This window comes from Vidua macroura, chromosome 1 (assembly GCF_024509145.1).
Source record: "Vidua macroura isolate BioBank_ID:100142 chromosome 1, ASM2450914v1, whole genome shotgun sequence".
Lineage (NCBI taxonomy): Eukaryota > Metazoa > Chordata > Aves > Passeriformes > Viduidae > Vidua > Vidua macroura.
The window spans coordinates 89,367,246-89,382,530 of record NC_071571.1 but is presented as its reverse complement, the minus strand read 5'-3'; the positions used below and the strand labels follow the sequence as shown (position 1 = coordinate 89,382,530).

General features: G+C 38.1%; 1 protein-coding gene across 1 annotated transcript in view; it reads left to right on the top strand.

Annotated features, from left to right (window-relative positions):
- The window catches only part of MOCOS (molybdenum cofactor sulfurase), a 212,421-nt gene that overhangs the window by 15,533 nt on the left and 181,603 nt on the right, over nt 1–15,285 (top strand). Inside the window, exon 2 of the mRNA XM_053993714.1 lies at nt 13,464–13,553. Within this exon, the coding sequence (XP_053849689.1) occupies nt 13,464–13,553 (90 nt within the window). The remainder of the gene's footprint in view (nt 1–13,463; nt 13,554–15,285) is intronic.

Sequence of the window (15,285 nt, the reverse complement as noted above, 5' to 3'; positions counted from 1 at the left end):
CTTGTGTAACTCTTCGTGTGTCACCAGACATCCTCTGCCCGTGTAACTATGAGGGTGTTCAACCATCTGGTTTGTACAGTATCTGTAGAAATAGTCTGTAAAGAAAGAGCAGCCTTTGACCTGCCTAAGGAATTCCAGCAGCTCTAGCACTTCCGTGTGGCTGTGCTACTTATGGAGGAGGCTCCACATTGCTACCCATACTTGGAATCCAGTCCTATAGTCACTTCTGGAACAAGTATATGCCATGTGTAGTTTTGTCCAAGTAGCATTTTCAAGTGGCTTGTGTCAGAAATTGAGTAAGATATGTTGTATGAACATTGTGTCTGGTCTTGTCATTTATTCAAGTATTATACAAGTATTAAATATATATTGTGGGGGAAGACCTTGTTTTTAAATACATCATGTTTTCTTAGATGCTTTGAGGCAAAATGCAATAGCTGGTGTTGGGGCAGAATTGTGTATTTAAGCTCAGACTTCACAGATTAGGGAAACTGGAATATTTTTTTTCCTTGCATAATATTTTACTCATTTTCAAAGTGAGTCTAGTGTAAATGAGGCCATTTTTATTTAGTACTTTGAATAATTTATGATCAAATTATAATTCTCTTTTATTTTGAAAGCCATTAGTATTGAAAGAAGCCCTGTGATTGAGAGAAATTATGTTATGACCTAGTGAAGCTTATAAAACTAGGATGATGTAGTAATTCCTTTATTGCTGGGTCCATTAAAAAAACCAAAAAACAAAGAATGGTGAAACTCATTTTTGTAGCCAAAGGTATCCAATGTAAGGTTGCTACCAAAAATGAAATTCTGTATATTTATATCAGTAGTTTCAGACTGTCATTGGGTTTTTATGATGCTCAGATATTTATATCTCTTGGTACTAACTTAAATTGGACTAACTTCACTGGTGCCCCAAATACTACTTTCATTTAAACATAGAGCATTCTGATAAATAAAGATGCAAAGGAGTAGTTGATTGAGTAGAATTGCATTGAGCTGAGCAGGATTTGAACTCAGTCCCCAGTATTGGAATTCTATAGTGGATGCAAATTTATTCAAATTAGAAATGTGCCTGAGTCTCTGCAAAGATACTCACTGGTAACTGTGGTTAGTGTATTGTTACTGAAAGTTGGTTTTGTTTTTGTTGAGTGTTGATGATGTTCTCTAGATGTTGATTTTAATTGAAAGCAGATGTGGCTTCTGGGTTATGACTTTGCCAAAAATATTGAAATGTACAATTGGAGAAGTGCTAGAGAAAGTGGAAAAGAGCTATAAGGGAAGAGAGTCTTCAGGCTCACATCTGCTTTTCCTTATGTTCTGCTATGAGAACCAACAGGAAAACACTAATTATCCTCTAAAGGGGATACTTCTTTACATATATTCATATACCCATCTCAGCACTGCGTACACAGGCACATTTGTGCATATTTACAAATAAAGGTGTACAATATGTGCTAGTAGGAAATAAAGAATCACCTGGATGCCTTAAACACAACTCTGGAGGAGTTCTTAATTTGATGTAACTGACTCTAGTAAATTGATTTGTGTGACTTTGAAATTCTGTTACTTTTGCCTGTTATTACAGCACTCCTACTTCTCTTGTCTAAGGGTTATTACAAATGTTGCACTTTTAAAATTGATACCTGGACTTTTAGAGAGTGCATGCATACCCTAGAGGCTGAAAATGTTCTGTAGCTGCCAGATGAAGATACAGCTGTATAAGCAGTCCAATACTTTTGATTAAAGAAAAGAAAATTTCACTTGTTTCAAAGGTCATTTGGGCTTCTGTGAAGTGTAACCCAACTCTTTAACTTGTTCTGGAACCAGAAAGGTGATCAGTGCAGTATGTTTAGGAAGTGCTGGTTATAGTGTATTTGTTAATGGTTTAACTCATAATTACTTCAAAGGCTCTGGAAACCTTGAAATGAGTCCTCATGTTTGAGTGGAGTTTGTTTCTCTTTGCAGAGTTGAGGTCTCTGTGACCTGAAGGCAAAATTCTGCTTTGGTTATTCATTGTAGTACAGCAGAAATGCAATCAGACTCTGCATGGGTTCCTTTCCAGTTACTGGACTGGAAAAGACTTCTTTTGTTGGGTTGCAGCCCTTTGAGTTCAGAGAGCCTGTCCTCTGAAGGTACAGTATCTGTACCCCATGCAAGGTAATGTCTCTTGAAGGGCCACAAACTGCTCCTTCTAAACAGCTTTATGGCAGTGTCCAACAGTGGATTGTAGCTGCCAAAGTTAGATTCAGAGTAATCACCAAACTTCCAAAAGTTGTGTCACATGCTAGCTATTCTTTAAGGAAGATGGTTGTAAATTACATGTTTGTGCCAATAGCTCAAGAGATTTTTAGTTTTCTTTTAGAAACCTTTAATATGGACATCAGGGAACTTAAAAAAAAATTGACTATCTGGAAGCTGCATGCTGTTATTTGTATTTAAAGCAGGTCTGTTAAGTAGGATTTCTCTCATATACTGCTGTTTTCAGACCAACTCATTAGCAAGCTGGTATTTTTGTCAGAACTAGTTAACAAATCTCTACAGTTGTCAAACTGTTTCAGAATTAAAACTTTTGGTTTCCTATACCAGTATTTTTTGATAAATTTATTTTTTTGTTCCTAGAACATTTCTGAAAATGGTTGTTGGGTATTTGAATTTGTGCTTGGGAATACTCCTAAGAAATGGAAGATAACCTGTGGAAACTAATTTAGGTCAAGTAAAAGAAGGTAGTAACAGAACATTTATGTCAATGTTTAATTGCATACCTGTTAAATTTTATTTACAGAAACTTGTATCTGTTAGATTTTTTTTTTGACTGGAAACAATTTTTTTTTTCCAATTAGGAGATGCTTTTTATACTGAAGTATTACAATTTTGTTGCAGTATCAGGAAATTACAGTCAGTACTTAGAAAATTTACAAAATAATTCTTATTTTAAAAAATCCCAAAATAAGTAATAAGGTTATTTAATTAGTTCTGTTATTGATATCTGCGTACCTAATGTGGTCAAAGAACTTCAGTAGGGGTAAAGCAATTGAGTATAATCTTACCTTTTAGGTTGGTCTGTTTATAGTTGAATAGTTTCACCTGAGAGAGCAGTTTGGATCAAAGTACTATAAAGTATAAGTTAATCTGTGGGAACTTGGAGCCAAAAGGTTTTATAATGGAAAAATACCTAGATTAACTGAAGAAAAGCTTATACATAGTTTTTTTGTGCATACTTACTATCTCCCTAATGAAATTTCAGTATTTTCTCTGCCTCATTAAAAGTAAATTGTTTGTATTAAGTCTTAAGTATTTACTCAGTAGTGATACTGAAACTCCTTTGCATAACATTTTTACACACCATTCTTGCGGTCTCATGTTTGTGGTTTCACTTTTTGTTGACGGCTGCTCATTGGTGAAAAGAAGATAGAGGAGATCTTGGTCGAGCATTATATGGGCATTTCAAGCATTTAAACCTCTCCCTGGTTTAATAATGCTGGGTTCTTTTCTGAATACACTACAATCATTTAGGAGTGTAAATCAGGTGAGGAATAACAATTAGGAGTGCAGCCCAAGAAATCTGGATGTGTTGGTCTAATGAGGTATTTTTCCATTAAAGTTAGGGACACTTACTCTAGGTTTCCAAAATTCTGAGATCATCTTCTGGAATGCCTGTTCTGCTCCCCCACTCCTGCTCTCCAATCCCCTGTTGCTCTCAGAGAAAGGGCCTCCAGCTGGGAAAAGTATGGCTGGGATTGAAATGAGTTTTTGGAATTACCATTTATTAGGAATAAAGGAACATGGCAGTTTTAGCCAGAACAGGTGTGGAGATGCTGTTGGGTTGTCAAGGCAGAAATACCTGTTAAAGCTGAGTGGCTTAAGATAGATATTAAAGCACAACAATGCTGACATGGGAGATACGAGAATACACTGATCATAGAAAAACAGTCTAGAGGTTGAGATATAGTTTATTACTAGGAAGACACATTTTGAAGCACTGTTGTGCTTTGAGCAAATAGACTAACAACCTGTTTGTTTTTAATATGGAGGTAGCTTAGCTGATGACTGTTGTAGCAAATGACTGCCCACTGTGGGCCAGGAGAAACTTTTTAGACCTCTCATCTTATGAGTGTGGTTCTTGCTGAAGTCCTCACTCACACTCTTCCTCCACAGTCTATGAATTTATGCACAGTTTGTCTTGGTAATGTGGTTCATTTGGTTTTGCATATTTTTCCCTGAAAGATCAAATTTATGCTGAACAGAAATTTATGCTTCACTTATTCTTACATCCTTGAAATTGATCTTCACTATTTGTTCCTGGACTTTTTGCTGGACATTCGAAGGAAATCATGGGCTCTAAATGTCTATGGGGAGCTTTGTATGAAGAACTTCCATTGGAGTTTACCACTATACCACTGGTTTGCAGTAGCAGCCTTGATTCTTTGCCAGAAAAAGCAGCAGAGAGAAATACTGGTGCATTCGCCAAACAAGGCGTTAACATGTTTTGTCATTGGGAAGGAATGATGGCCAGGAAGTACTTCTGCAGGGCCTCAACAGTGGGGATAATTGATTTTTGCTCTCTGTCATTGAGTGTTCATTGCGTGTACCAGTTCTCCTGTGGGGTTTTAATTATTGCTGTGGTTGGAAGTTCAACCCAAGGCTCCAGCTGCCAGAAGCTCATAAAGAATTATTTCTTTGTAATGAATTGAGTTTTAAGGGAAAAGGTTACTCATTGATTTTTATTTTGAACTTAGTTTATCTTCTACTGCTTTTGGAAACACATAAAATAATTTAAAAGGTTTTCTATATATCTCTGCACAATTAATTTGATATATTTTGGAGAGAATATTGTCCTAGATTTCATATGAAGCCCATTATTTCAGGTCACAGAGCAAGAAGTAGAACTGACTAGAAAAGTCAGTTTTAAGTATTTTTGAAAGTCTGTGGCTGTTTTATGGGAAGAAAAAGAAGTAAAAAAGAGCAGGAGTATGCTGCTAGAATGTTTAGGTAATGACCACTATTATAAATAATTATTTTGATTCCTTAAACATTGTTTTTTACCATCATGTCTTCATCTCAAGAGGGAATTCTCTTTCCTATACAAAACTGCCTCTTTCCTACACAAACATGAATGTTTCTGTGAAATTTTCTGGAAAACTAATAAAAGCATTTTCCGGTAATAGAAGAATGGGGAATGTGCTCTCTTTCAACTCTTCTTTCATGTGATCACTTTCATCAGAGGGAAAGGGAAAAAAGAAAGAGACTGAAAGATGATCATATCTTTGCTAGGGAGGTGTGAATGCTGTTTTTTGTCTGAGCAAGTTGTAGTTGTTTGAAGAAATGCATGAATATGAATCACTTGTGATGTATATTTCATCCAAAGTCAGAGAGACAGGCTGGAGTAGGTTATTTGTATGAAGCTGGGATACTTCTGGTTCATGCCCACAAATAAGACTTCAACTGGTCTCACACAACCCATTAAAGCTGTCCATGGAAATAACATCACTGAGTGTAGTCGATATTTAATCCTGCCCCAGTGATGCACTGAGTAAAGCTATGCCTTACAGGTAGGCCTGTAAGGATGAAGGGGAGTGCTGTTTGATCCCTTTCCTGCAGTCTCATTTAACACAGGAGTTGGCAAATGATAAAATTTGATGGCTTGCAGTTTTTATTTATATTTTTTTTCTGTAGCTGTGAAGAATACATAGGCTTGGATGTGATTTCTTAGTAAATGTGAAATCATTGCTTTCCTTTGCGCTCCCCTCTTCCTCAGTACCAGTAAGCTGTAAACTGAAAACTGCAAGTAAGGCCTCATGTACGTAGAACAGTGTCAGTGCATAATGACACTGAATAACGTCATCCACCTAAAGAGCTTTTGTGGAGTTTGTATAGCCCCTGCTGGGGAGTACAGCAGGCAAAGAAAGTGTGGTATTCTCTGTAAAGGGTTTTGATGTTCTGCCTACTTTGCTGTAGGTAATAATGCAGTGAGAGCAAATAATGCAAGCCAATAGCAAATGGAAAAAATAATGGGAACTTATTATGGATAAATGTAATTACACATTTCATGCTTTGCTTTCTGTAATGAATCCATCAAGTCAAACAGTCAAATGCATTAATTAAACACTATTTTCCCATGGAACTCAATAACTGGATAGCAGCCCTTAGAATATTGGTACCATTATCCAGGTTGGTTGGAGCCTAGTGTGGAACAGCATTTGGTAGTCGGGTCAAGCTGTGATTACTTGAATTGATGAATTTGGTGGACTGGCAGAATGTGCCCCATGGCTGTGGGCTGACTGCTGTGTTACTTTACCAGGCCTGCAGCAATTTAATCAAGTCATGCTGAGGAACTCCTTTAACTGCAGACTAACTATTCAGGCTTTGAGTATTCTATGGCCTTGTCCATCAAACACTATGCTTTTGTGGTCTTTTTAAGAGCTCCTTGGCCCTAAGCAAGGGAAATAAAATATTACTTTGTCTAGCAGAAAAGGAGTGTGTAGATGAGAGGCATGTTTTTATTGAGAAAACATACTCTGAAGTGATAGTTTTGTCTAAATCCATGCCAAAAAGGAACTGAAGGTTCAGGTAAAAATATTCATTAAATGTTTAATCCAGAAATTATCCAACAAAGGCAAATCTCTATCCATATTAGCAGGATTTTGTTTTCTTTTAATGCACTTAATTAATGGTTTTGTGTAATAAGGATCTTTATCTGTCTGTCCATACAGTGTGTAGGCATATCATGCCCTGTGTCAGGAACTCCAGGCACTTTTAGAAAGGCTATATTGTACTACATTACATAGTTAAAGCTACTTTTGCTTTTTAATTTAGGAGCATCCCTTGGGGGAGCTAAGTCTTACACAATGACTGGAAAGAAGGAGCTGACTCTAAAGGGTATCTGAACTTAGATTACTAAAATAACCTGGCGTCTGGACGTGACCCAGACATGTGTACTGACAGCCCGGAAGGCCAGCTGTATCCCAGGCTGCATCCAAAGTAGTCTGGCCAGCAGGGTGAGATTCTGTCCCTCTTCTCTGCTCTGGTGAGAACCCCACACCCTGCGGTGCTGCATCCAGCTCAGGGCTCCCCAGCACAGGAAGGACACTGACCTGTTGGAACAACGTAGAGGAGGCCTCCAAGATGATTAGAGGACTGGAGCACCTCTCCCATAAAGAAAGGCTGAGAGAACTGGGATTGTTCAGCCTGCAGAAGAGAAGGCTTTGGGGTGATGTAATTGCAGCCTTCCGGTACTTGAAGCCTACAAGAAAGATGAAGAGGGACTTCTTACAAGAGCATGTAGTGAGTGACAATGTGTTGGTTTGAAAAGACAGGTATCTGCTAAGGAAGGCAGGAGCCTCTCCTGAAATGGAAAATGTAAACCCCCTCCCTCTGAATTGTTATAATTTTGAAATTAAGGGGCTCTCAGGCAAAGATATGGGAGCAAGAATAACAGTTCTTTATTAGGGAAGAAAATAAAAAGTAAAATAAACAATGCAGTAATACAAAACAACACTGACAGAGTCAGAATATGACCTGACACCCTGTTGGTCAGGGTGTTGGTAGCAGTCAGATTGAATGGTGGCTGCAGTTCTCCTGGAGTGACATGTGTGGTTCTTTTGAAGCAGTGATCCTGTAGAAAGGTGTAGTCTTCCTCTGAAGATCCAGTGGTGGTCTAGATGGGCCTGGAATCCTCTGGGAATCCAGTGGAAAATGTTGCCTCTGGTCTTCCAAATCTCAGATTATATCCAGGTAGGAATGCTTGGCTCCTCCCTCTGGGTGGAGCATCTCCCAGTGGGATGATGTAATTTTATCTGTCATGTGGTGAGACTCAATGGCCCATTAACAGACAATATCTCCCTGGAGGGAGGATTGGTTGTGCAAGAGAAAAGAAAACTGCCCAATTAACAGAAGATAACTGCCCCACCTCTAACAGATAGGAATAGAATACACACCCCCATTTCCAACCTGAGACAGGACAAGGGGGAATGGCTTCAAACTGGAAGAGAGAAGGTTTCCCTGTTCATGACATGGTGGTTGGAATAAGATGATCTTTAAGGTCCCTTCCAACCCAAGCCGTTCTATGATTCTAGGAATCTGAGGTACCTAATGTGCTCCTACCTGTTAAAACCTATGTGTGTTCAAACAATATCATACTTGTCTACAGCCTCTGTAGAGCCCACTTCTCCCTATTTTGTCACTTGTTTTTTCTCTTGTTTATGGTTTGGTATATGGAAATGTGATATTTATCTTTTGACAGATAATGTTTAATTTTGCCTTTAGCTTGTTTTTTATTTCATACTGGTTTTGTTAATATTGCCATATTTAAGATATATATTCTCTCCCCAGGGCATTTTCTGTATCTGTTTTCCAAGTAATATTGTGTATATAATCTTACTGAATTGCAAATGTATCCACCAGTCAAAATTTATGACTCTGTAGAGTTGCTGCCTTGTAACTACACATTTCATTCTTTATTATGAGACTTTTGGCAATATAACTGGCAGCCTATAATCAGCTGGAGTGCAGGAATTTTGAAGTGTCAGAACTGTGAGAAATAACCTGTGAAGCTCAGGTTGGCTTGTTTTGGTGACTGTAGTAGAATCACAGAATAACAAAAGGTTAAGGAGGTGAACACAGAGTGTGTCCAGACGGTGCGTAGGTAAATTGGTTATCTTTGGAAGTGATACTTGGACAAAGTTCAGAAATGTGTAGCACCAAGAATAAATTCAAGGATTGCAAGAACATATTTCATAATACCAAAGTAGTAATCGTTTAGCTGGAGAGGAGCTGGATGAGGAGACGTGGGTTTATAGGTGGGCTGTGAAGTAGGAGACAACTTAGTCACTTAGTGCTATGTGGCACCAGGCCACTGTAGGAAGTGCTTCCAGGGTGGCTCTCTGTGCTTCCCCTCTACACTATCCTCTTGGTGGTACATATTGACACAGCTTAGCAATTACTAAAAGATTTAGTAAAGATGTAACTGCCTTGTTCAGCTTTCAGTTCATCAAATGATGTCTTTCAATTTCTTCTAAGTCAGGTGAAGTCACATTTTAGGCAAGTGTGCTTTTGTCAGAAGCAGATATTTGGCTTACAAAGATTAATCTAGTAGTTTCTCTTTGCTTTGTATGTTTTCAGGTTCTCAGACTTTTGTGCAGTTGAGTGTTCTCACTTGGCCTTAAACTCTAATATTGAAATGCTGCAAATTAAAGTATCTTTTTTCTTTTAAGAGATAGAAATGTTCAGTTATACTGGCTTTTATGAGGCTGTATGTAGGTGTGCACTCATGAAGTTTTTTAACAAGGGGCCAAGAGCACGCAGCAATGGTAAATGCTTTAAGAGGTGAATTGTAGCATGTAAGGAGATCAGAGAGCTGGGCTTGGACTTTTTCAGCAGGACAGACTGGCCTGTATTGGTTCCCAAAGACTTCCCCATGTGAAATTAATCTGCAAGGATATTAGCATATGAATATTGCAGCTTATGAACCGATACTCTGGCTGAATAACTCTCCATAACTAATGCCAACACATTGCATGGTTTTTGATACTTGTATTAAAAAATCCTACTTCTGAAATATGATTTTATCAAGTAGTTGGTATATTATTAGACTGGTGAAGTCAGTTACACACTCCAAACATAATAGTATGTAAATTAAACTAAAAGTTAATTTTACATTTTCCCTGAGCAATGAAATGACGTCCTGATGGATATTGCATTTTAATGTTCTTCTGGTTGATCATATTATATTTTCTTTCTCCTGTTATTTCCCATAAACAGTATAGTTTTATAGTGCTGGCAACCTATATACTAAATACCACAGTGAAACAATGGGAACTGTATTGTTCTCTATATACTGACAAATCTATTTGCTTAACGTGCATTCAATAAAGATAAAATAGCAAATGTTATTAAACCAGGGGAAAAGCACAATGAAAGTTATTCATATGTTTTTTTCTGTTGTGTTATGCATGTTTCACTTTTTTTTTTCTTTTCTTTAAAAATACAATCTGGTTGAAATAAAACAGCAAGGAAAAACTACGTCATAAAAGTGCAATAGCAATGAAGGTATTTGTTTCAGTGCAGCCTCAAAAGACAAGAGAACCCATTTCTTTTTTTGGGCAGTGGGAGAGAGTATTAAATGCTGTTCTCTGTTTTCAATTAAACAGCAGCATTAAATATGAAATAAAAGTTTAAGAATTAATATTTTTTCCTTCCTCAGCCAAATTTCCTCACAGATTTTAAAAGTATTGTACCCAGAGGAGGAATTTAAAAAATGACTAGCTGTTTTTTATACTTCCATTTCACAAAACTGCAATATTGTCATTCATCATGAGCTACATATGGAATCAAATTAAAAAAAAACACTTAAAGGGCCTTTACCTAGAGGTCTTTTAGTCCACATTGTTTCACAGGAGTGTTGGTCAGGATGGGAAAGTGCCTGTCACTTGTCAGTGGATGGTTTGTGTTTGAGAAGCCTCAGCTGGTTGCCTGTTTTTTGCTCATGCTGTCGGGCTATGTAATGAGTTCAGTGCTGTCTCCATCCTTGGGGATGGATGGAAAGGTCCAAACACAGAAGCTGCTCATAGAGGAGCATCACCTGGCTGTGCTCCTGGTGCCCATGAGAGCCAAATGGCACCTCTCTGGAGGCTTTGTTGGAAGAGTGTTGGCCAAAGTAGTTCCCCCCAGAACAGCATTAAGTCAAAGGGTTGAGCTAGGAATGCAGCTAAGAAGGTGAAAACTATATATATTAAGGAGTTAAGTTAGAAATGTAGTTAGCAAAGATAATATTCTGTGATTAGAGTTTAACAAGGAAACTAATTTGTACCATGTGGGGATAACTGAAACAAGGTTGGGAGTGACAGGTGATACATGAAGTATTGTAAGGGTGCAGGAAACATAAATACCACTGGCTTCTAAGAGGTTTGGACTGTGACCAGCCAGCCAAAGAGCCCTGCCAACTCGATACGGGTAAAGAGTTTGCCATGAGGAAGGTGTCTTACTGTTGGAACCCTGGGTGCTGAGAATTTTAAACTTTCTGTGATGAAAGGCACAGACCCACAAGAGAACACTGCATTTGACCTGAGGCTGTGGAGAAGGCTTCCAAAATTGATTAATAGCACTGGGATTACAGGTGTGTAGTTGGTTAGAAGTGTGTGTAACATCACAGGGTGGAAAACTTAGAGTTTGGGGTTTTAGAATATGGCAATAAATATGAAGCAAAATGGAGGTTTTAGGGCAGAGACAGGTTGTTCTTCTTTACGGGTTTGGGTGGTATTTTGTAATTGGACAGAAAAGTCTGCATTGTGGGTTTTGAGTGATCAATTATTGGGTTAAAAGGGAAAATAATTTAGGTGTCATTTCTTAATTGGATAGTTTAGCCTTAAACAACCTTGTAACAAGAGATAGTTGGCCATTGCTAATGAAAGACTGCAGAACTCAGGGCTGTGAGACTGTAACATGGATAAGAAACAATAAACACCTGAGTCTGAACACAAACTGTTATCTCAAGCGCCTTCAATCCCGATCCCGACAGAGGTAGAAAAAGCAAGCAGAGAACCCATATCTTACTTCCTTTTCAGAAGCCTACTTACCCACAATTAAAGAGGACAGTTGCACAGCTGTAATGGATATTCAGCTAATTATAATATGAGGTGAGAGCTAATGTTTATGTAATAGGCATTGTAGAAACTGTCCTGGAAACCATCTGAATATGTAAAACCTTTTTGGATAAATAGAGAGCAGGAATTTGTGACTTTTTTGCACATCTTTGGGAGGTTACTCCCCATATGTCCAGTACTGTAATAAATATACGCTCTTTTCAATTTCAATTAGTTGAAGAGTCATTTGTCCATGCTTCAGCAGTTTTTCCACAGGGCTGTTTCTTCCCATTCTCAGCTCCAGTCTTGCCTTTCCCACCTCTCCCAGCTGTAGCCAGTGACTGTGGGCTGCTTATTACCGTGACTGCTGCTGTTGGAGCTGGTGGAGGTCATGGCTGTTGCTCCATGCTTTAACTCCATCTCGGGGCCTGCCTGAGCTTTTGGTGCCAAGCTGCAGGTCCTGGGGTGGCCATGGCGAGCATCATGTCCTGCTGGAGGGAAAGCTGCTGTCCCCTTGCTGGCAGAAGCTGTACCACAGCGCTGGGCAGGGCCTGCCTGTGAGCTGCTGTGGGCAGTGTGCCTGTTTCCCTCCAAAGCCCTGCATTCCTGTGGAGAGCTGAGCAGCTATTGGGAACTGAGCAGGACAGACCTCCATATGCATTTGGACCCCTGAGTGCTTCTCTGTGCTGCTTCATACTGCTTGAGAGAAACTTCATAGGATTCTTTTTTAAAAACCTAAAAAAACCTCTAAAAAACCTAATAAAAACCTAAAAAGCCTTTACAGCTACAGGTTGTCTCTGGTTTTGTCCATGCTCCACCCCTTGAAGCACCTTATAACACTTGACTGACTTCAAGACATCATTAAGAATTCTACTTTTGCTACGCACTGTAAGTGAGGAAATCTTAAGGCAGGAGAGGAATTTTCTCTTTTGAAAATAAGGCGTGGGTGTCGGGGTTGGTTTTATTATTAGCACTGCCTCACAGCTTTACCCACTGGATCACTACTACAGTAACATAATATATAATAAGATATATTTCCAAGTGTCAAGATGTCTCATTTAAAGCTTTACTCAATTTTAAATCCATGTGGAAATGGAAGACCTTTAAAATACTTAATAAATTCTAATCTTAATCATATTCATCATTATTAAAATTTGAAGTAGGTTGAAATACTTAAGGTAAGTGAAATGCGAAAACTAATAAAGAGCATGAAACACACTGGAGAAATGGAAGAATAATTACTAAACATTAAGAAATCTAAAATGGCCAAGCATGAAAAAGCCTTCATTTCCAATAAGCATTTATTTAAAAGTTTCGCAATAGCTTAATAATATAAAAGGAGATTTAAAAAATTAATTGAATGTTAAGTGCAGCAGAGTGGAGAGATGTAATTAAATACATTAAAACTTCTACTAGTCCTGTCTCTGGTCTTCAGAAACAATTTTGGTCTTGTCAGTTCTTGAGAGAGTTGTGTCGCCAATCAGCAAGGAGGCATCACTATCGATGTTGCTGTTAATAATAATTATTAGCATTGTGGTAATAGTTTGTAGTTTGTAGTTTTCATAATAAGTAGTGCCTAGAATTAGCAAGGTACTATGGCTGGAGACACCAGCTTGCTCAGTTTTGTACAGGCCAAACAAAAGATTTTTCTCTTCCAAGGATTGTGTAATCTAAGCATGAAAAGAAGGACCTCTTTGGTTTTAATTAAAAATTATACACAGGTAATCAAAATGTTTGCCTTGTATTGTTTCATCCTTTTTTTTTTTTTTTTTGCTAGTGAATGAAAAGAGGTATTTGAATGGTGCACTTCACAATGTAATCTGTGTGAGAAAATGGCATTGAATCTTTTAAAAATTGAAACTAGTAATTGTATTTGTATTTTAGGGATTACTTACCTTGACCATGCTGGTTCAGCACTTTTCCCAGAGAGTCTACTTAAAGCTTTTACTGATGACCTCAGAAACAACATTTATGGTAAGTGCAAAGCAATGTTCCCATGAGTCTTCTCAAGTTTCTATCTAAATCATTCAAAACTGAGTTTCTTGGAAGAGACCTTCTGCAGGCTTTTTAATGCTGCTGTAGAGTAGTTGGAAGACCAGTGCTTTTACAAAGGAGGCATAGGCCTTTTTGTCACCCCTAGCTTCATTCTTTGGTGGCCAAGGACCTGTCTATGTTGGTAAAGAAGATCAAAGCAAACATGGCTCTACTGCATGACTTTTTTAGGGCACCAGGCTTGGGATAAAGAAATACATTTTAGCTATAAGCACTGTTCATTCTTTGTGGTTTTTTTCTACACAAAAATGCAAACCTAGTTTCTTATGCAAGGACCAGAATCCAGAAACACCCTCCTCAGACAGCTTATACTGTGACTCAGTATGAGAATTTTCCTCAGAAGAAAGCATAGCTCAAAGATCCCAAGTGAATTTAGGCACAGAATAGGTACTATTAGACTTTGCTCTGCTCTGATTATTAGACTTTGGTGCCTACTCAGAAAAAGGATAGGTGTTGCCAAAGCAATCCTGTGCAGAGGAATGTGAGTAAAAGTATCTACAAAATTGCATAATATCTGGGTGGAGATTTAACTATTACAGCACCACCCGTAAGTACTTAATCCCCAGATCCTCTACCTAAACCTTTCATTTCTTTCTGATGGTGTTATCTAGCCAAGAATCACACACTGATTGTGATTTTATACAAAGTCAGCAGCATCCGTGGTATAAGAAATACCGATACTGTGTGAGACAATTTACGTTAGAGCGAGTCACGCTCAACCAGAAAAAAATAAACTGCACAGTATTATGCTGTGAGAAGTCCTACTGAAGTAATCAAATTTCCTATGGTGTGTTACTACCTGTGGATCATGTGTCCTTTTTGCTAGTTTTGTGTCTTTCTTGTGCTCCCTGATACATGGAACAAAGGGATTCCTCACTTGGGAATTAGGTACCACTGCTTTACAAGAAAATGCTTGTTCACTCCACACGTGTGCTTATCACCTGAGCAAGCCACTTGAGAGTTTTGTGTAGTTTTCATTTTCCATGTGCCATTATGTGATTTCCCCCTATTCTTTTTCCTGAATGCTGGCAAGGCTGGGATCCAGAGCATAAATTTGAGTTCCACTACAAAATAAGTGCTATTCTTTATAGAGATAGGGTTTTTTTTTCTGTTATAACAAAATACATTGATTTGAACATTCAAAATCTCCTATTCAAGTGCATGCCAGTGATACAAAAATTAATGTTCTGTCACTACAGACGCTGTAAAGTGAAATGTTTGCGCTCTAATCTTAGTTATTTCAAACAACATTGGGCTCAACCCTTTTAATAAGTACCATCTGTGGCAGAAAAAAAATAATTTGTGAATCAGTTGAGTGCTTGTGAATAGAAATAGTATTACTGCCAGTTTGGGGCAGATTTGCATACTACCTATAATGCTATAGGAAAACAAATTGTATATTTTTATTGGTATTTTCATCTAAAATGATAACAAGAGCTCCAGCTTGGTCAATATTTTTTTTTTCCAGTTACATCTCATACTCTAAGGACAGTAAATGCTGTCTAAGGATGGTATAGGAAGAGTTAATTTAACAAACACATATGTGAATGGAGGGGGGAATTTGACTTGCAGCTTTTTTATTTTCTTGGTGATAATCCTCAGGCCCAAAGAACTGGAGTTTAGCTGCTGCATGTGTAAATGAGGGAAAGTAATA